Source organism: Bombyx mandarina, chromosome 28, assembly GCF_030267445.1.
Source record: "Bombyx mandarina strain Sakado chromosome 28, ASM3026744v2".
Classification (NCBI taxonomy): domain Eukaryota; kingdom Metazoa; phylum Arthropoda; class Insecta; order Lepidoptera; family Bombycidae; genus Bombyx; species Bombyx mandarina.
Window position 1 is genome coordinate 4,347,473 of NC_143233.1, and position 21,518 is coordinate 4,368,990.

The window sequence follows — 21,518 nt, forward strand, 5'->3', positions numbered from 1 at the left end:
AGTATAGCTGGCATCGGCGTAGTCAAGAATTGGAAGAAGGAGAGATTGTGCAAGCGCAGTTTTAGTGGCAGTTGGAAGAAAATTTCGTAACCGTCTCAAAGATCCAGCTGTTGCAAACATTTACACATCTCGTGTATTTTAAGTTACTTTGGTCAAATACATAAAAACAAACTGTATAATAATATTTTAACTAAAATCGATCTTTAAATAGATTAGGAAGATTCCAATCAATAACGTCTATGTAGCGGAGATCAGGAAGTAAATCCAAAGTATTTTGTACAAATGGCTGGTAATTTATGTTAATTTCCCTTTATTCAGTAAAGAAGACGCAATTATATTTCACGAAAACTCATTCTGTTTTTATGCGCATAAAACGCGGTTTCGTAGAAGCCTGGTACGCATTGTTGATATATCTTTAACGGCCGTCTGGTGTAGCGGTAAGTGACATGGTCACTACACAAGGGGGGTCGCGGGTTCGAATCCCGCCAAGGGAAGATATTTGTATGATAAATATAAATGTCTATTCCAGGGTTATGGATGTATATTAAATATATGTATGTGTATAATAAAAATCTTACATTTATTTCCGTTATCTAGTACCTGTAACACAAGTTCTTTACGAACTTATCACGTGGCGTGATTGTTAGTAAATATTTATTTATTTATTATTTATTATACTTAAATATTTTCGTAACATAGACAATCTATGCTTCATGAAAATTTACGGTATATCTAAATAGACAGATTAGTGTATGGATTTTTCTTTTCTAGATTTTTCGATCTCCAAATTTTTATAATTAATTATAATAATAAAAATGGTATATCAAAAGTTAACTACGATTGGCGCGAACAATCGTTCTAAATTCAAACGTGTTCTAAATTCAAACCTAACATTTTTTCTTAAAAATTGCAACAAGAAATATTAAAGGCCAAACCATGTGCATATATTTTGATAGGAGACTATTACTTTTATCCCTCAAAATGATAAGGTTCACGAAGGCTATCTGACTGACAACCATTACGTGAACGGAGCAAGCTTCCTTTAAATATGAAGTTAAGATCTCTAATGTAAGACGCCTTTGCAAGACGATTTGCATTCAATTCTAATTGTTGTATCATCACAAAAAAAAGTGTAGTTTTTCTAGCAGTATTACCATCAATTTGTAGTGATAACGAACCTGATACGTGGATAATAAAAGTCCTGAATGTTTTTTTTGACTTATAGTGACAAATATATAGACTATTGGTATTAAATATGAATTTCATCGATCGCGACATAGATATGCTTCCATTTACCTTATTTGTTGTTATAATGTAAAATGATATAAATATCTAATGTAAAATGATAAAATGATATAAATTATAATTTGCGTAATTACTGGTGGTAGGACCTCTTGTGAGTCCGCGCGGGTGGGTACCACCGCCCTGCCTATTACTGCCGTGAAGCAGTAATGCGTTTCGGTTGGAAGGGTGGGGGTAGCCGTTGTAACTATACTGAGACCTTAGAACTTATATCTCAAGGTGGGTGGCGCATTTACGTCGTAAATGTCTATGGGCTCCAGTAACCACTTAACACCAGGTGGGCTGTGAGATCGTCCACTCATCTAGCAATAAAAAAAAAAAAACTGCTGAAACATGTACGTACAGAATATTTAAACAAGCATAAATTCGGACAAACGATACGTGTGGACTATCAAAATTTATCCAAAATTCAATCTCTGCGTTCATTTTATTGACTACGAGCTCACGACTAAGTTTAATATAGTATATCATAAAAATAGTCTCCCATCAAAATATATGTGCACGGTTTGGCCTTTAATATTTCCTGTTGCAATTTTGCAAGAAAAAACGTTACGTTTGAATTTAGAACGAATGTTCGCGCTAATTGTAGTTAACTTTTGATGATCGAAAAATCTAGAAGAGAAATACCCATGCACCAATCTGTCTATTTAGAAATATCGTAAATTTTCATGAAGCGTAGATTGTCTATCAAGATCACATGTCCTTATCGCTACTTTCGCTACCTACTCTTCTTTGGAAACTATCGGATTAGCAAGATAAACTATAAGTGATTGAATGACCCATAGAAATAATGTCAATGCCGGTGTCCTGAAATATTAAGGTCTGAAATATTAATTACTTTAAAACGAATACTTTTGGATCATAAGCCACAATTATTTGGCAGAAATAAGCTACCTATAATAATATGATATAACCATAACCAATGTAAGGGAAATTACAAGGCGGGTACCAATTTTTCTAATGAAATACGTACTCAACAAATGTTCACGATTGACTTCCACGGTGAAGGAATAACATCGTGTAATAAAAACCAAACCCGCAAAATTATAACTTGCGTAATCACTGGTGGTAGGACCTCTTGGGAGTCCGCACGGGTAGGTACCACCACCCCGCCTATTTCCGCCGTGAAGCAGTAATGCGTTTCGGTTCGAAGGGTGGGGCAGCCGTTGTAACTATACTGAGACCTTAGAACTTATATCTCGAGGTGGATGGCGCATTTACGTTGTAGATGTCTATGGGCTCCAGTAACCACTTAACACCAGGTGGGCTGTGTGCTTGTTCATCCATCAAAACAATAAAATAAAAAAAAAGTTTCCTTTCCACCAAGGATATTGACCACACGATACATCACATTGCAGCAAAATATTGGTAACAGGTAAACAAAAAATAAACGTTATATTTTATACTCAATGCACTGAGGAGTTCTTCCTTTATTCCACTATGGTAATGGTTAGTGCGGAAACTACTTACGCAAACTAAGCTATTATCTTGGAAGTTACCTTTCTATACTGTTACTGCTCTGTGGATATCGACGTCCCTAATACTTAAGCTCATCGTAAAATAGGATTAACAGAAATTAAAATGATTTTGTATTCAATTGGAAATAATTTTCAAATATTTGTAACGGGACTGATTTAATTGTAATATTGCTCCTGCAAATGGTATGATTCTGCAATGATTAGAGTTTGTTCTATTCAGTCACTTTCTTGTACCCATTTTTTTTTAATATCCGATCCCTAATTTTACATGTAGGGTATATATATATATATATATATATATATGTAGTACGTAGTTGGTGGCAGCCTACGAGTAATTTACGTACAAAAGATTATAGGCAAATAATATTGTGTGGTTTTAAAAACTACTAGTGATCCCGCAGTAGTCGAAATTCAACTATAATTAATTGGAATTGTAAGTTTGTACACTATTATGATTGTATTTTATACTTCTATAATCACAGATTTCGCCAAGACCACACTATAAAAAATATTAACAAAGAAAAATAATATTTAATCTATTCTCAATTTGACAACAGACGTCAAGAACAAAAGTTTGACAATAAATAATATGCATGCGTGTGTGCGTCAAATACATGGTATGTAGTGTGTGTAATGTTTTCTTTCTCGATTTATTGTATCTTTTATGCATTATTTTAAAAAAAATATTAGCATTGTGCACTTCTTCTCTATATCTATACTAATATTATAAAGAGGAAAGATGTGTTTGTTTGTTTGTTTCGAATAGGCTCCGAAACTACTGGACCGATTTGAAAAATTCTTTTTCCATTAGAAGCCGACATTGTCCCTGATGAACATAGGCTACTTTTTTTAAATTTTATTTTATTTTATTTTTTTGGTTTCATGTGTGTTTTAATATTTCCGAAGCGAAGCGAGGGCGGGTCGCTTGTTATTTATAAGTGTGCAAAATTTCATACACCTCCGTCCGCGCAATTTTCGTAAAAAGGGATACAAAGTTTTTGCTTCACGTATTAATATATAGATATGATATGATTAATATAGATATCGTAATTATATAAAAATTCGAATCGGTAACTGAAAAGCAAAAAATCTAAAACGCCAAAATGTATTACTATTCTGTTCAGGTTTTGAAAGATATTGTGCTCGTAAAAATATTCAAAGGAATAGCGGATGATATGCGTAGAATCACAGGAGGCGTTGTTAACTTGAGGAGCAGGAGCAGACTTAGGGACCTCGGTAACCGTACTCGTCGAACTCGACAAAGAGTTCGCCGTGCAACCTGACCCATGAATCAGCTCGCTGAGTTTCTCGCCGGATCTTCTCAGCGGGTCGCGATTCCGATCCGGTAGTAGATTCATTCGCGAAGCAGCTACTCTTGAGCTGTTAGGTCTCCTTCGGAGGCGCTCGGGTAGCTGTTAGCAAATCCCACCCCTCCTGGCTGAGCCTTTGCTCGCCCACCTGTCCTGGTGAAACTGGAAAGGCCTCCGGGCCACCAGTAATCTTTCAATCATAAAAAAAAAAGCAGCAAGTTGCTTCATCCAAGCGGCAATCTAAGTTATTATTATTGTATTTTATTTTTTGTTTAATTACCATGAATTTGCTAATTTAGCGTTATCGATTCTACATATAATGCTACACGTAATACAAATATTACGCAATCATCTTGGACATTAATCTTATAAAAAGAAATATAATTATTACATGTATTTGATCATTATTGTTTGAGATTGTTTTGAAAATTGCCTTTAATGCAGGAATAATTAGTTTTGATAACGGGTCGCTCTATCTAGTTTTACGGTTCTGTACATTTTATATCACATTAATGTTCTCCAAGGCTCATTGGCTTGAACAAAGTTAATGTTCATTTGAGTTACTGCAAGTGTGCCCCTCCGTATCATCCCATAAGGAAATTCGTTCCAAAAAAAATAGGCCTTGCTTTTTTTCAAATTTACCCCGCGAGCGGAATACGACTACTACCCAGCTTGAGGCATGAGGTCAAAATCTCATTAGTTATTTTTTTGGTTGAAAAATTACTGGTGGCCTAGGGGGGCTTTCCAGTTTCACCAGGACAGGTGGGCGAGCAAAGGCTCAGACAGGAGTTGTGGGATTTGCTAACAGCTGCCCGAGCGCCTCCGAAGGAGACCTAACAACTCAAGAGCAGTTGCTTCCCGAATGAATCTAATACCGGATCGGAATCGAGACCCGCTGAGAAGATTCGGCGAGAAACTCAGCGGGCTGATGCATGGGTTAGGTTGCACGTCGACCTCTTTGTCGAGTTCGACGAGTACGGTTTCCGAAGTCCCTAAGCCTGCTCCTAGTATTAGAGCTGAAGACGTCTAATTCAAAGGTTATTGAATCTGATGAATCTGTGAGGACGTGTCTAGGGCGTCGACGGTGACTGGCTCCTGCATGATCAGGATTCGGGGAGTAGTCAGCGGCAGCAACGATAAGGCGATTATCATGACGCATAGTCTTATCGAAATACCGTTCCGACGCTGACTTCATGTATTTCCTCCGGATATATTCGAGGCCAAGGTCATCGTGTAGGTCAACGTTCCTCACGAACCACAACTCATTAGTAATTTATAACAACTGCTCCAATCCTTAAAGACTGATGGTTTCGTGGTAAAAATATAGTCCGGTCACCGTTCTCGTCGAACCCATCGCTTGCGATAAAGGGCTCGACGAGCGAATTAACCCATACACACAGCCCACTGAGTTTCTCGCCGGATCTTCTCAGAGAGTCGCGTTTCCGATCCGGTGGTAGATTCTGCGATGCACTGCTCTTGCTAAAGTCAGTGTTAGCAAAACTCCGGTTTGAGCCCCGTGAGCTCACCTACAAACGTTAGGGTGAAGCTGAAATAGCCTCTCAAGGCTATCAGCATAAGTAGGAGAAAAACAAACAAAAAAGTAAAAATATGGTCGGTGTTATATTAAAGCCCGCAATCAGTCCTTTCATTCGTAGTATATTGAAATAGACAGCTGCTGTACTACAAACACTGAGATGTGGAACATGTGTGATTACTATAGATATCAACAATGAAAATGCTGCAACCCACCTTGAGATATAAGTTCTTAGGTCTCAATATAGTTACAACGGCTACCCCACCCTTCAAACCGAAACGCATCAGTGCATAAGCATAATAAGCATAAATGTCATAAAGTTTTATTTAGGACTTTAAGGTATTGTATATACAGGGGTGTTTGATGGAACAGTAAGGTCTTGGTAGGGCGTACAACGACTACTTCACGGCAGAAATAGGCAAGATTTAAATGTGACTCTGGATAGACGGACAGAAATGAGAATAAAAAATATAAATAAAAAACTTGCTTAATCGATTGATAAAGGAACCCTAAAAACACTGCTTATAAAATTATTTCTTCCTAGTATAAATTTGCGTCCAAAATTAAAATGTTATCATTTTTAACACGATGAGCGAACAAAACAGTCAGAACTACAAGGCAAAGAGGTAAACACATTGTTTTTAAATCACGCTACGAATCTAGCATGTTTTCATTTAAGTAAGTTCTATCAATATCACTGATTAAGACAAGCTCATTCTCATCACAATTTACCCGGACTCCATGGAAATTTGCACGGTTGCCTGGAAATATTTGTATAAATTGTCCAATTTTTTAAATTCACACAATGTTTTTCCTCTGCGGATTTAAATTACTTGCTACCTTCAAGTGCTGAATGCGTTAAAAAACGCGTATCGATTCTGTGTAGTGTGCGTGACCAATTATTCATATGGTGTATCAGCATATAGTTGTCCAGTGCTTGACATAGCCCTAAAAAACACCGTGGCCGGTTTTCGGATCTCCATTTGTAAAATGCTTCTATGTGAGACTTTTGTAAATATTTCCTTTGATCAGTCATAGCACCTATACAAATTGCATTCGCCACATATTTACAAATTGGTCTGTTACAGTTTCGGAATGAACGATGACGCCGTCTTGTACCAGAAAAGTAATTGTTATCCTAGACGCGACGCTGTTGACGTGTTGACAGAATTCCTACCCAAATTCAAATGGAAGGAAGGCAAAAAGAGGATCTTTGATATCGGCTGTGCCGACGGTGGCGTCACTAATATTATTAGCGCGTTTTGTAACAACGATTACGAAGTGTTCGAAGCGTGTGACATAAATGAACGGGCCGTGAAATACGCTAGAGAATACTACGGAACTGACAAAATGATTTTTCGCGTGATGGACATAGAGGGGCATCTGCCGAAAGAGATGAATGGGAAGTTTGATAACGTTTTCTCGTTCTATACGCTGCAGTGGATCAAGAATCAAGAGTAAGTGAGTAGGTAGGTGAGCTCACGGGCTCAACCTGAGAGGATTGGTAACACTGGTCCTAGCAAGAGCAGTGTTTCGCTGAATCTACCAACGGATCGGAATCGCGACCCGCTGACGAGATCCGTCGAGAAACTCAGTGGGTTGAGTCCATGGGCCGTCGAAACGATGCCTTCCTGACCAAGATTATATGTTACAAAAATAGCGCTTTAAGACGCAAGTTGGAATCATAGTAATTCGATAACCTATATGTCATATTATTGATTCTAGTATGACACTCTTCATATATTAAGGCAGCCATCACCTAGCGCACACATATAATTTTTTTGTGCGCTAATATGTCAAAATTCATACTTGAGAATTCCTTATCAATTATAGACTAATGCCCGTATCTTTAGACGTTTCGTAAAATAGTCCTCCACTCTTAACTCATCCGATGATGCTCGAGAATTCCCTCCAAACTTACTCGAATTTGGTATTTTTAGTCGACCATTACAATATTCCTCAACTGTCCTCGAGTGAGGTAATAATGATGAAAATTTGATCAAGCTAGCATCAAACCCATAGAGTTCTGTAGTCTATGGTCATTGTTTAATGTCAAAGTCAAGCTGCCGCTGTCTGTTTGACACTAGATGAACTTGTTTGATGTTTTGGTTGCTGAGTTATTCGTAAATATGTGTGCGTGCGGTAAATCTGAAAGTGTACTATTTATTTTCTAACCTATTATTATTTTAGATTTCGGATCCGGCTTTGTATTTTTATTCGCCGCTTTTGTGTGATTTTGGTTGCATCGTGTTGTTGAAGTGCTTTTCCACAACCACCAGTTTATTATTATTTAAATAAAACTTATAATCGCATTGACTTTATTTATCAGGTAGTAAGCAAAATAGGACTCTTATGTAGGTAAATAAAATAAAGAGTTTCAAATGTCTAACCTCGAACTATTTACTTTATTAATAAATATTATCAAACTTAAATTATCAAAATATGCGCGAATCATGCACAGATCCAGGCCATTGCACAACAATATCATATATTTCCATTTGCGGTCCACATACTATTTGGACATCGATAGAAAACCAGCCTTGAGGAACGTTCAAGGTACGTCGCGACGTACCTTAACTTGACAGTTCGGTCACTTCACTCCGGTTAGGAAATTTTTCCAAGGACGTTTGAGTGGAGTTTATTTTTACGACTAATCATACCAAAACGCGTGTTGGAGGTTGAGTCGAGTCGAGTTAAGCTCGTGTAAACGACTAAAGATACGGGTGTATATAGCATATAACACAAACCTTGTAACTTGGATCATGACCTCGCGATAAAGCGTAATTTTTGCGTCACATTTTTTCTAGAAATTCATATCATCGAAATTCGCAGGAAAGCATTTCAAAACATCTACGACTTGATGGCAAAGGACGGTGAATGCTTGTTGACTCTCCTGGCTCGGATACCTGTATACAGCCTCTTCAATGCACTGAAGGATACCGACACATGGGGATATTTGCTTAAAGACATCAATCAATTCATCTCGCCTTATCATGATGTTTCCGTAAGTTATAAAAAATATTGAAAGAAAGAGAATATACTTTATAGCAAACCAAAACACAATTAGCATTTAAAAAAAAAAACATTACGTAATTACGCAAATTAATACGTTTTGCTTGTAATAATAACAACCATAATTATGTACGTAGTGCGCGAGGTCGTGTTAAGTACGCGGCTGCGGAATATGTTATCTGGAATATTCAGAGAGTCAAATTGATTACGTTAAGATGATTAAAAAAAACCACTTTTTTTCAATATAATGGTTTCCAATCTGGTGACTTTGATGATCGCGTGGCATACCGCAAATAAACATATCGTGGTGGCAAACGTTTAGAAGTAATAGCTGATGTTTTTGACTTAATAGAAAGTCGCTAGCCAGACACACCTAGCAGTGGCACAGTGGGGCACAAAACTAAACATGTCTAAAATCCAAACGTCCTCTCCTGACAGAACTTCGAAAAGGCCTGTAGATTTCTAAGATACCTTAAGAGAAATAATCTTTTCTATTACAAAAAATTAAGTGATTGAAAATTGAACCATTTTTAGGATCCAGACGTGATAATACAGTCGTTATTGGAGAAAGTTGGCTTCCAGTATGTGGACGTGCGTTGCAGACAAAAGAAATATGAATTCAAGGACATACAACAGCTGAGAAGTAAGCCTAGTTTGGTTTTTGTTAGTAAATCCATACCTTTTCTGGTGACCTAAAGGAGTCATGCTAGATTCACCGAGCGACTAGATGAGCTCACGGAGCTCTAACCTGGTGACGTTGCTAGCACTAGCCCTACCAAGACCAGTGTTTCGCAGAATCTAGGCTTGAATTGAGGCTTCGAACTCATGTCTCAAGGCGGATTGCGGCATTCACGTTGTTATGTCTATGGTACTAGTGATGTGCCGCCACATGTCTATGAGCTCCGATAACTACATGTCACCAAGCTGTTCTTCAAGCCATTCATTCTCTTGTCTATGTTTAAAACAAAAAAAAAAACTGTTTCTATTCCACTAGGTCTGTGGACAAACTTATGGCCTATCTTGTATGAAATTATCTACTGTATTGTATAATGATTGTTCCATCACCTCGGTTATGGGCTTTCACACCCTGCTATCAGTACCTAATTATGCGCATATTGAAAATTATCCTTGTTCGATATTTATTATTCACAAACCACTTTATTATTACATTCGAATAATACAATCTGACACAATTAACATTTTAACATTTACAGATATATTGGAAGCTGTAAACCCCTTCAATGTGGACGAAGAACTCTACGAGCAATTCTTTGACGATATCATGGAAGTTGCGGAAGATATGAGAATCATTGATAGACGCACAAAGACCGCCACATTTCACTACAATTTAATTGTTATACACTGTAGGAAATGATCGGGAATTTGTTTATTTACACACACACATTATTATCCTAGATCGTCTAGTTCTTATCTTGAACTTGATGAAGTTATTTGTTAAGGAAATTTATTAATATATTCCTTTTAATACTGTATAAACTATTATATGTATGTATGTGTGTATATATGTATGTATGTATGTATGTATATGTATATGTGATTTTGTATATATGTAGTAATACTTTTTTTGTATGTATTCGTTACCTAATATAAATTTCATTGCACCTACCACTATTTACTCTGCACTACCTTTGGTTGACTGGTAGAGAATGCCTTAGGCATTAAATCCGCCAATGTAAATTTTACATGAAGTGTAATAAATAAATAAATAAATGGTGTCTATCCTAGTGTTTGGCCTACGTGCCTATTCTAACTAATGACTGCTATTGTAGCCCCAGGAAGGGGCGTGTATATAACTTTCAAAGGTTTTTGACGTGACAACGTCTTATAATTCGATGGAGCCGGCTGCACGCACGAAAAAACATGACTCATTGAGGCGTTCCATTTAAGGCTTGAAGTGCAAGCGAGAGCGCGCTACGAGCGACAAAGAGGCACAATCGGCCTCCGCGTTCGGCAGCGTTCGACATCTGTCTCTCTCCTACTTGAGTGAGCGATGCATCCGCGTGGACAGTTGCTATACAATAATACATTTACATGTTTTCGTCGAGTATTTATTCGTCAAGTTCAGTGAAAAGTGAATGTGGTGTCAATTGTATATACAAAATAACTATCAAACAAATAAAATTAAAATTTTCTTTTGAAAAATGAAACCATTCCATCAGTATTTTCTTATGACGTTGTCACGTTCAACTATCGTCAGTAAACCGACCTTACTGACAACCGAATGGATTCTGAAAGCTAATGTAGAAAAAATCATCTCATTTCTTATTAGTCTCAAAAGCCTTATAGGTCGAACTTAAGAGTATAGAATGTTTTTATTTTGTGCTACCTTTTGTATATTTCGCTGTAATTGGTACTAAATAGTCTCTCTCTCGAAGCTTGCCGGAACAAACACAGAATCTCCTCTTTTTCAAGGCAATTGTTAGTCGTTAAAATAATGAAGTCTATTAAAGAATTATGTTGTTTTTTTTTCGTCTTTACAACTCAAATATTTCTTCCCACATAAATCATACCCATCCCATTGACCAGTTCGTTTATCTTGGCTCTCTTCTTTGTGGCGAGTATAAGAATCAAAATGTCTAAAGGAGCAATGACTAAACTCACCAGACCGTAATATATCCCGCAAAACCAAAGTGAGGCTGGTACGTACATTGGTTTTCTCAACTTTTCTTTATGGTGCCGAATCTTGGACGATAAGACGAAGTGAGAGGGCAAAGATCGACACTTTTGAAATGTAGTGTTGGAGGCGGATATTGCGAATACCATGGAAAGCGCGTCGGACCTACTTATTCTGAAGGAGCTCGGTATTGCCACAAGGCTGTCCGCTATCTGCTTCCAACGTATTCTCATGTACTTCAGCCAAATCGCTCGTAGAAGCCCCAATAACTTAAAGAAGCTGATGGTAGTTGGTTAGGTTGACGGAAGAAGATCACGCGGACGCTCACCTACCCGCTGACCTGATCTGGTAAAGACGCTCACCGGCCTGCCAATAACCGAGGCTATAAAGACCGCCGAGGACAGGAAGACGTGGGGAAGCATTGTGCATCGAGTAGTCAAAAACTTAAATTAGACAAGACCTTCATCAATGAACAGACCGACTCAGAAGAAGAAGAAACCATATATCGCGTGAAAAACGTCTAGGCAGGGGAATAGATAGTCTTTCTATGACACAGTTAATTTATATAACGAATCTTATCAATGTCGGTTTAGCGGTTTTAGCATGAAAACGAAACAAACAGACATAGCTACAAATAAGTGTTACTATATTAGTTTTGTGGTGACATCAATTTACGATCATTATAAAACATCAATCAAATCAAATTTACAATAAATTAAAATTGGTACTGAAACCCGAATTTATGTAACTCACAATTTTTTAATTTGATAAATGTGAGAGATTGTATGCTCAAATAATTAGTTATTTTTGTGGCACAAACAAATTTTATGACCTGAATTAATCAACGACCGTCTGGTGTTGTGGTAAGTGACATGGTCACTACACAAGAGGGTCGCGGGTTCGAATCCCGCCAAGGGAGGATATTTGTGTATGATAAATATAAAAATGTCTTTTCTAGGGTTATATATATATAGGATGTATATTAAATATATGTATGTGTATAATAAAAATCTTATATTTATTTCCGTTACGTGGTACCTGTAACACAAGTTATTTACGAACTTACCACGGGACCAGTTAACGTTGCGTGATTGTTAGTAAATATTTATTTATTTATTATTAACATAATATTTTTTGCACCTTAAGAATTGAAGTGGCTTAACTAAAACTTTAAGAAAATGAGTTTTATACTTTGAACTACTTATAAATATTTTGTATTCCATAAGTTAATAAAATTTAAATTCTAAGTAAACTAATTAACTAAAATTTAAATTTATTATAATTATTTACTTAGAAAAAAACACAGTACACTTTCTGGATTTTTTAAATAAAGCGTATACCTTAAGCTTTAAGACTTTAAGGTATGCGTTTTAAGATTTTTTTTATTATTCTTTTATTGCCTAGATGTGTGGACGAGCTCACAGCCCACCTGGTGTTATGTGGTTACTGGAACCCATAGACATCTACAACGTAAATGCGCCACACACCTTGAGATGTAAGTTCTAAAGTCTCAGTATAGTTACAACGGCTGCCCCACCCTTCAAACCGAAACGCATTACTGCTCTCCACGGCAGAAATAGGCGAGGTGGTGGTACCTACCCGTGCAGACTCACAAGTCACCAGTAATTACGCAAATTATAATTTTGCGGGTTTGATTTTTATTACACGATTTTATTCCTTTACCGTGGAAGTCAATCGTGAACAATTGTTAAGTACGTATTTCATTAGAAAAATTGGTACCCGTCTGCGGGATTCGAACACCGTTGCATCGCTAGATACGAATGCACGGGACGTCTTATCCTTTAGGCCATGACGGCTTCAAATAACCCAAAAAGACCTCAAAAGACCTAAAGTATTAAAATCAAAATTAAAATAATACAATTCTTCAATTAATTTTTTGGCGTTTACGAAAAAACAATAATTTTGGATTAAGAAACTTCAATACATGTACAAATAAACCTTGATAATAAATACGACAGTATCTATGTACGTCGGTTCATGATTTTACACGCCAAACATCTAAAATTCGAGTGGGAATTCAAAAACCAGAGATTGACACCGGCAATTCTTTATCCCGGACAAACGGAACATGTGGGACATGTCAACTATGAAAAAGAATTCTGGTATGGAACAATCATTCGCGGACGTTTAGATAAACGACGAATTCATAGCAATTGAAAATTGATTACCGAAGAACTCAGCTAAAGACGTGTAATTACGTTCTTCGTCAGTTATTACAAAATCAATTTCGATAGTTATTATGCAGCAATTTCCTGTGAAAAGTTTTAGTGTTTATATAGTTAAGACAATCTACTACTTATGCACCTTTCCGGTAGGCACGGGTTTGGCTCTGCCTCTGGCATTGCTCACGTCCATGAGCGACGGTAACCACTTACCACCAGGTGTGGTGTATGCTAGACTCGTCATTTTTTATTGTTTAGATGGATGGACGAGCTCACAGCCCACATGGTGTTAAGTGGTTACTGGAGCCCAGAGACATATAGAACGTAAAGGCGCCATGCACCTTGAGATATAAGTTCGATGGTCTCAAGTAGTTACAACGGCTGCCCCACCCTTCAAACCAAAACGCATTACTGATCACGGCAGAAATAGGCAGGGTTGTGGTACCTACCTGTTGCGTTGTGAATAAGAGTGGACTGTATTATTAGTTTGAATTTATTTATCTATAAGTGACAAAATAAAGAATTTAAAATTAATGATTATAAGAAATAAGAAACAGATGTGTCGCCCATGACGGCTGGAAATGGAAAAAGGGTAAGGCGTCATAGCGGACGTCGCTCGTTGACACCTTTGACGTTCCGAATTCAAACATACTCCCCGGTTGAAGTGTCTTCAATAATTGATGGGAAGTGGGCAGATAGTGTTGAAAGCGCGGCGAATGACGCCTCGTCGTGTGTAGATGTCTGCAACTCTTCCAATATCGTCGCTACCACTGTACAGCTGAAGTATGCGTCCAGGTGGCCACAGTAGCGGAGATGATGATGGTTCCTTTACGATGACTAGATCACCCACTTTCAAAGGCTCTGCAGATGTTTTACACCATTTAGATTTTTGTTGCAACCACGAGATGTATTCTTGAGAGAACCTTTTCCAAAAAAAGTGTTGCTTGAGATATTCTATTCTGCGAAACCTCTGCAGACTAGTGATATTGGTACTATCTGGTACTTGAGGATGTGGCGCAAATATCACTGATCGTCCGATAAGGAAATGAGCTGGGGTTAATGGAGTGAGATCGGATGGGTCATCCGATAGAGGAGTTAAAGGTCTTGAATTTAGAATTGCTTCTATTTGTGTTAAACATGTTGCCATTTCTTCAAAAGTTAAATTTGTTAGACCTAATGTGCGCTTTAAATGATATTTTGTTGATTTTACTGCAGACTCCCAAATACCTCCGAAATGCGGAGTATAAGCAGGGATAAATGAAAATTTAATACTTGAATCGAAATTCCTAAGTTCTAAATCTTGTGACAGAAATCGAGCCAACTCGTTAAAGGCTCCTACAAAGGTTGTGCCGTTGTCTGAGAAAATGTTGCGTGGTTTTCCCCTCCGAGCAATAAAACGGCTAAGAGCAGCTAGAAATGCTTCTTTTGTCATGTCTGAAACAAGTTCAAGATGAACAGCTCTCGTAGCGAGACACACACATACACATATAAATGATTTTACAAGTTTGCATCCCCTGCCTTTTCGGTCAGCTATCATGATTGGCCCGGCATAGTCAATTCCAGTGTCTAAGAATGGAAATTCAAGATGTAAACGTTGTTCTGGAAGATTACCCATCACAGGTTGAAGTGTATTTGCCTTTATTCGACAGCATTTTATGCACTGATGACATGTTTTTTTTGCTAAATTTCTACCGCCAATGGGCCAGTAGTGATGACGAATGCTAGCTAAGAAAAGCAAAGGACCTGCATGCTTTAATGTTTTATGAAACATGTTGAAAATGAGATGAGTTATTTTATGTGAACTTGATAAAAGGATAGGATGTTTAACATTATAGTCATAAAATGAGTTGTTGAGCCTGCCTCCTACTCTTATCAATTTGTTTGAGTCAAGAAATGGTGATAGTTTTAATAGTGTATTTTTTACAGGTAATGTTTTGCCTGTACTTAGTAAATTGTATTCTTCAAAGAATGTTTCTTGCTGACTAAATTTTAATAATTTGTTCAATGATTGCTCTAATTCAGAGCTCTGCTTAGTAGGTTTCTTTTGACATTTATTTATAAACTTAATAACATATGCCACTATACGTTGTAATTTACAGAAAGAGGAACATTTTTCTGTAATTTTTGCTAAACAATGTGTGTTTTCAGTTATGTCCACTTGATTGGAACAAACTATATCTGGTAAATTTGAAAATATTTGAGGAAATGTTGGCCAATTCTCTTCACAATTTAACAAGAATTGAGGCCCTGACCACCATAGTGAGAACTTATTGATTCTGTCTGCACTCAATCCTCGTGAGACGAGATCTGCGGGATTTTCTGAAGACGGAACATATCTCCATGATCCACCTGCATTATCTTGTATTTCAGAAATACGATGCCTAACAAATGGTTTTAGTAAAGATGCCGAGGATAGCCAACCCAAAACAATAGTTGAGTCACACCAAAAGATAGATTTTTGAAAACTTAATGTAAGGGATTGACATACTTTTTTATGTAAGCGAGATCCTAACAGAGCTGTGCATAGTTCTAACCGTGGGATAGTGGTAGCCTTTATCGGGGCTATCTTGCTTTTAGCAGTTAAAAGATGAACATGCACATCACCCGTAGAAGTGATGGTACGAACATAGATGCATGTACCATATGCTTTCTCTGATGCATCTGAGAAGACATGCAATTGTAATTTGACTGGTAAATCACAAGTTATCCATCGGGGAATCTCTAAACTGTTTAAAAGAGGTAATGTTGTTTGAAATTCAATCCAGAGATTATGGATGTCTGTTGGGACTGGGTCATCCCAAGAACATTTTGCGATCCACAATTGTTGCATTATGATCTTTGCTTTCACAATACATGGTACCACGAGACCAATAGGATCAAAGATCTGAGAAATAGTTGACAAAATATGACGTTTTGTCACCTTAACAATGGGGTATAAATTAATGTTGAAAGAAAATACATCAGCAGTACAATGCCAATTTAAACCTAACGTTTTTGATAACTCATTCTCACTTAGGTTAATAATGTCAGATGGATTATGATTACTTAATAAAGCTTGTGTAATTTCAGTTGAATTTGATTTCCATTTCCTAAGGTTGAATTGAGCAGCTTGAAAAGCAGAAATTACACTTTGACATTGACTAATTGTTGTATCAATAGTAGCATTTCCTGATATGTAATCATCCATGTAAAAGTCATTTGCTATAGTATACTGAATGGATGGATCAGGATGCTCCTGAGCTAACTGCATGAGACATCTAGTAGCTAGATATGGTGATGAAGACATTCCATAAGTAACTGTATTTAATGTGTATGTTTTGAGAGCATGTGTAGGATGTTCTCTCCAAATTATCTGTTGATAATTACATTGTGAATCATTAACGAGTATTTGACGATACATCTTTTCTATATCTGCACAAACTACATATTTGTGTTGTCTAAATCTAAGCAAAATTGACAGTAAATCATTTTGAAGAATGGGCCCTACTATTTGGATGTCATTAAATGATTTACCTGATGATGTCTTAGCGGAACCGTCAAAAGCTACTCTTAATTTCGTAGTAGTGCTTGATTCTCGTATTACACCATGATGTGGTAAAAAATAAGAGGAGCTCGACAGTTCAGATTGCTTGAAATTGGTATTTTCTGACATGTGTCCTAATTTAATGTAATCTTTCATGAATTCTACATATTGTTGTTTGAAGTTTTCGTTGCGGCTTAAACGTTTTTCTAAGGAAAAAAATCGACGTTTAGCTAATGTATAAGAATCACCTAGTACACTAGGCATTTCCTTTAAAGGAATGTTGACTACAAAACGTCCGTTTTTGTTACGGGATGTAGTATTGATAAATATTTGTTCACAGGCTCTTTCATCTGCTGTTAATGTATGTTTTGTAGCAATAGAATCTAACTCCCAGAATCGAGTTAAATCTTCATGTATACTATTGATTAACATACATGTTTGTTGTGGGTGGCTGTTCTGAGGTATTGACCCAGAAATTAACCATCCTAATTTCGAATCACATAACATGGGCAAATTCCTACCCATGTAGATACGATCCGCGCCTATGACGTCCCAAAAGACTTCAGCTCCAAGAAGAATGTCTATGGAAGACGGAGTATTGAAGTTGGGGTCGGCTAGACGGATGTCCGAAGGTATAGGAATAGCCTTTGTATTTATGTAAACTTGAGGTATGCATAATGATATTTTAGGTAGTACAAAACATTGTATGTTGGTCTAAATACTTGATTTTTTGATGTAAATGAAATTTCACATGCTTCGTCGCAGTTTGAAATTTTTGCATTAATGCCCATTACCTTTGATTTTATTTTATAAGTGGATAAATTTAGCTTTTTGACTAAGTCTTTGCATATGAAGTTTGCTGTACTTCCATTATCCAACAACACTCGTGCGGTGTACTGATTTCCCTTGAAATCCTCCACTTGAACAAGGGCCGTCGAAAGTAATGTTAGACGACTATCAGTAGTGTGCTTAGCTGAGAAAGCAAGACTAGTTGTATTGTTACAATTTGACAATAACTTACTATTTTCAGTTGAATGTTCCGCTGAGAGAGCAATGGTTGCACTATTTGAATTAGGTTCATTATGAACATGCAACAAGGTATTATGTTTAACAGTACAATATTTACAAGGACCTAACCTACAAATTTTTGAATTGTGACCTACTCTAAGACAATTGCTACATAATCCAAACTGTTGAACTTTTTCCAAACGTGTCTGAACTGATAATTCTCTAAATTCTGGACAAAAGAATAAGAAATGTGACTGCTTACACATAGGACATGAAATTGGTTTTAATTTGTTTTCAGAAACAATTAAACTTTTTGTTTTAATGTTACTGTTTTTCGATAAATCGCTCTGTAATTTTACCAACTTTGTCTGTTCAATCGTTTCCAATAAGTCAGCTCTATTATTAAGGAATGTGATGAATGTAGAGAATGTAGGTGAATCACATAATGAGTTTCTATACTCTTCCCACTGACGGTTTGTGACTTGGTCTAACTTACTCGTCATTAAATGAATAATGAGAGTGTCCCAGTGTTGAACCGGTTGACCTAATGTTGATAAAGCCCTAAGATTCTTATTCGTAATATCAATGATGTAACGCAATGCTTTACTTGCTTCCTTATTAATTGGTTCTACATTGAAAAGCATTTGAACGTGGTTATTGACCAGCAGACGGTTATTGTCATACCTGTCACAGAGTAACTTCCAGGCAATATCATAGTTTGTAGATGTAAAATCTAAATTATTAATTACAAGTGCTGCACTTCCCTTCAAAGAAGCACGCAGGTAGTGTAACTTATTAATGTTATCAATGTTGTTGTTTATATGAATAATTGAAATAAAAGTGTCTCTAAATTCCAGCCAATCATGATAAGCACCATTGAATTTTGGAAGGTCTATTTTAGGCAATCTTATTGAGTTGTGTTTGTGTGTATGTGCACCACAAGAGCCCACCTCGGAGACTGCTTCACCCTGTAGAGGCTTGCGCGCTGCACTGATCAGCTGACGTGAAGAAGCTACTAAGCCGTAATATTGCTTCTCGAATTCCTCACGCTCCGCATATTGCTCGTTGGGATCATCCACTACAGACTCCAAATCGTTCTGTAATGCATCATATTTCTCGTATAATGACTCGAATTTTTGAAGTCGATATTCGATTTCTATCACTTGACTCTCACTTAGTTTTTGGCACGATTTAGAAATGTTGATATATGATGAAAATTGTGTTAGTTTTGCTTTAATTGAAGCTCGTTTTTTAATTAGACTTTTCATGTCTGCCATTTTTTATGTAAGCCAATAAGATTATGAGGACAAGAAATAAAAATTATAAGATGACAGATGACAAATTTAAAAAAATTGAATCGAAATAGAATTTCAAATGTTATAAAATATAATGATGTATTATTTGTAAATTTTATAAATATGCAATACGTTTGTATTAATGCTGTAGTTTTGAAATCGTTTTTATTTATTAATTTTTTAGAGATGAATATAAAAATTGACTGTAGTTATAAATGTATGACGAAATAGCAACGTATTCAAAACGTTCGAATAAATTATGCACTTTTTTGATAAAAACACATTAATATGAAGTAATAATTGCAATAGAATGAAAATTTTCAAGATTTATATTAGAATTAAAAAAATTATGAAGGGAATGTATGAGATGATTGGAACGGACTCACAGTGGATGGTGCAATCTGCTTGAATGTATCATCAGAATTGGTTCCTGTGATGTCCAAGGCTTCCAAATTGTATTGAATGTTGAACTTGCTTGTTGACGATATCTTCAGCAATCTTTGTTGAATAGCTAAATTTTGTCCAGCCGATGAAGCTCCGACGATTTTAAGATGGCGGTTAAGCGTCGGTTTTCAAATTGTATTTTCCGCAGGTCGTCGATCCGATTGTTTCACGGGAGAAGGACCATATGTTGCGTTGTGAATAAGAGTGGACTGTATTATTAGTTTGAATTTATTTATCTATAAGTGACAAAATAAAGAATTTAAAATTAATGATTATAAGAAATAAGAAACAGATGTGTCGCCCATGACGGCTGGAAATGGAAAAAGGGTAAGGCGTCATAGCGGACGTCGCTCGTTGACACCTTTGACGTTCCGAATTCAAACACTACCCGCGCGGGCTCGCAAGAGGTCCTACCACCAGTGAATGGTCTATCTCGTAGATACAATAAGGTGCTCATGTAGCTTTGACTACGTCGTCATAAGAATAGGCAGACTTGTGGAACCAATACGGGCTGACAAAACGAATGACTTTTGATACAAGATGCTATTCCTTAATAGTGGAAGTCGCTCGTGAATATGCCGTACGTATTTTTATAGATAAGTTGGTAAGGACAGGACAGCCGAATCACTGATCACGAGTATACTAGGTACAGTATCTTCTAGACCCCGATAAAAACTTTACACTGGAAATTTTGTAGGCAGTGGTTTGGCTCTGCTCCTGGCTTTGCTGATGTCCATGAGCAACGGTAACTACTCACCATCGGGCGGGCCGTATGCTCGTCTGCCTAAAAAAGCAATAATTTTTTTTTTTTTTCATTTCCCTCAATCAATTATTTACAATAAAATTCTGCTCCCGTTTACGGCTACGAATTTCTCGACATCACAGAGAATTTAATATAGGACCATGAGTTTGAGGGTTTTTTATTATTATTTATTATTCAATTTGCGGCCCGCGAAAGGTTACGTTCGTAAATAATGTACTCGGATGATTTATAACGTTGTAACGTCGGAGTTTTATAATAAAAAAATTTTCGTTACATGAATAAGAAAACTTTTGAACGACGCTACATATTTGGAGTGCTTATCTAATCGAATTTATGGTAAACTAGTGACCCACCCTAGCTTCGCTTCGGAAACTGTAATTTATTATTGATTTCTCCACTATTTAATGGATGTTATTATACATATAAACCTTCCTCTTCAATCACTCTATCTATTAAAAAAACCGCATCAAAATCCGTTGCGTACTTTTAAAGATTTAAGCATACATAGGGACAGAGAAAGCGACTTTGTTTCATACTATGCAGTGATAACTTGTTTAATTAAAATCACTTATTTCTATTGTTTCGGTTTTATTTAAAATTGATTTTAGTTTGAATGATCTATATCTTGTCCGCGTAAGTGTTTTTAACACCTACACGACCTGCTTATCAGTAAAATAATGAATTATCAGAAAAACAGTAAAAAACTTGCTCAAATTCAAAACGAACTAGTTTACGTAATCAAAATATTTTGTTTTTCGAATGTTTGTTTATCTTCCTGACACACCATGACATTAAACAAGATTAACTTATCTGCTAATACTTGTGGCATATTTACAAGTAGCTCTAAGAAAAACAAAAGGCGAGAGAATATATATTTTTTTTAATTGTACACACAGAAAATATGACATAGTACAGAGTAATAGGAAAATTATATACAAAGGCGCTGCTTATTTCTCTAAGAAATCTCTTCCAGCACGATTCCAGGAGGATTATGAGAATAATAATTAAAAGTGATGAGTGTGTGTAGAACA

General features: G+C 36.5%; 2 protein-coding genes across 2 annotated transcripts; one reads left to right on the plus strand and one right to left on the minus strand.

Annotated features, from left to right (window-relative positions):
* The first annotated feature begins 6,191 nt into the window (after nt 1-6,191).
* On the plus strand, nt 6,192-10,810 carry LOC114243420 (juvenile hormone acid O-methyltransferase). Its single transcript, XM_028174908.2, has 6 exons — nt 6,192-6,250; nt 6,713-7,081; nt 8,457-8,628; nt 9,171-9,279; nt 9,851-10,070; nt 10,364-10,810. The coding sequence occupies exons 1-5, from the start codon at nt 6,213-6,215 to the stop codon at nt 10,009-10,011; spliced, it is 849 nt and encodes a 282-aa protein (XP_028030709.2). The 5' UTR covers nt 6,192-6,212; the 3' UTR covers nt 10,012-10,070; nt 10,364-10,810.
* Nucleotides 10,811-13,954: 3,144 nt separating this feature from the next.
* On the minus strand, nt 13,955-20,066 carry LOC149499697 (uncharacterized). Its single transcript, XM_089739057.1, has 2 exons — nt 18,936-20,066; nt 13,955-14,315 (listed from the first exon to the last, which is right to left on the minus strand). The coding sequence occupies exons 1-2, from the start codon at nt 19,260-19,262 to the stop codon at nt 14,307-14,309; spliced, it is 336 nt and encodes a 111-aa protein (XP_089595183.1). The 5' UTR covers nt 19,263-20,066; the 3' UTR covers nt 13,955-14,306.
* Nucleotides 20,067-21,518: the final 1,452 nt, after the last annotated feature.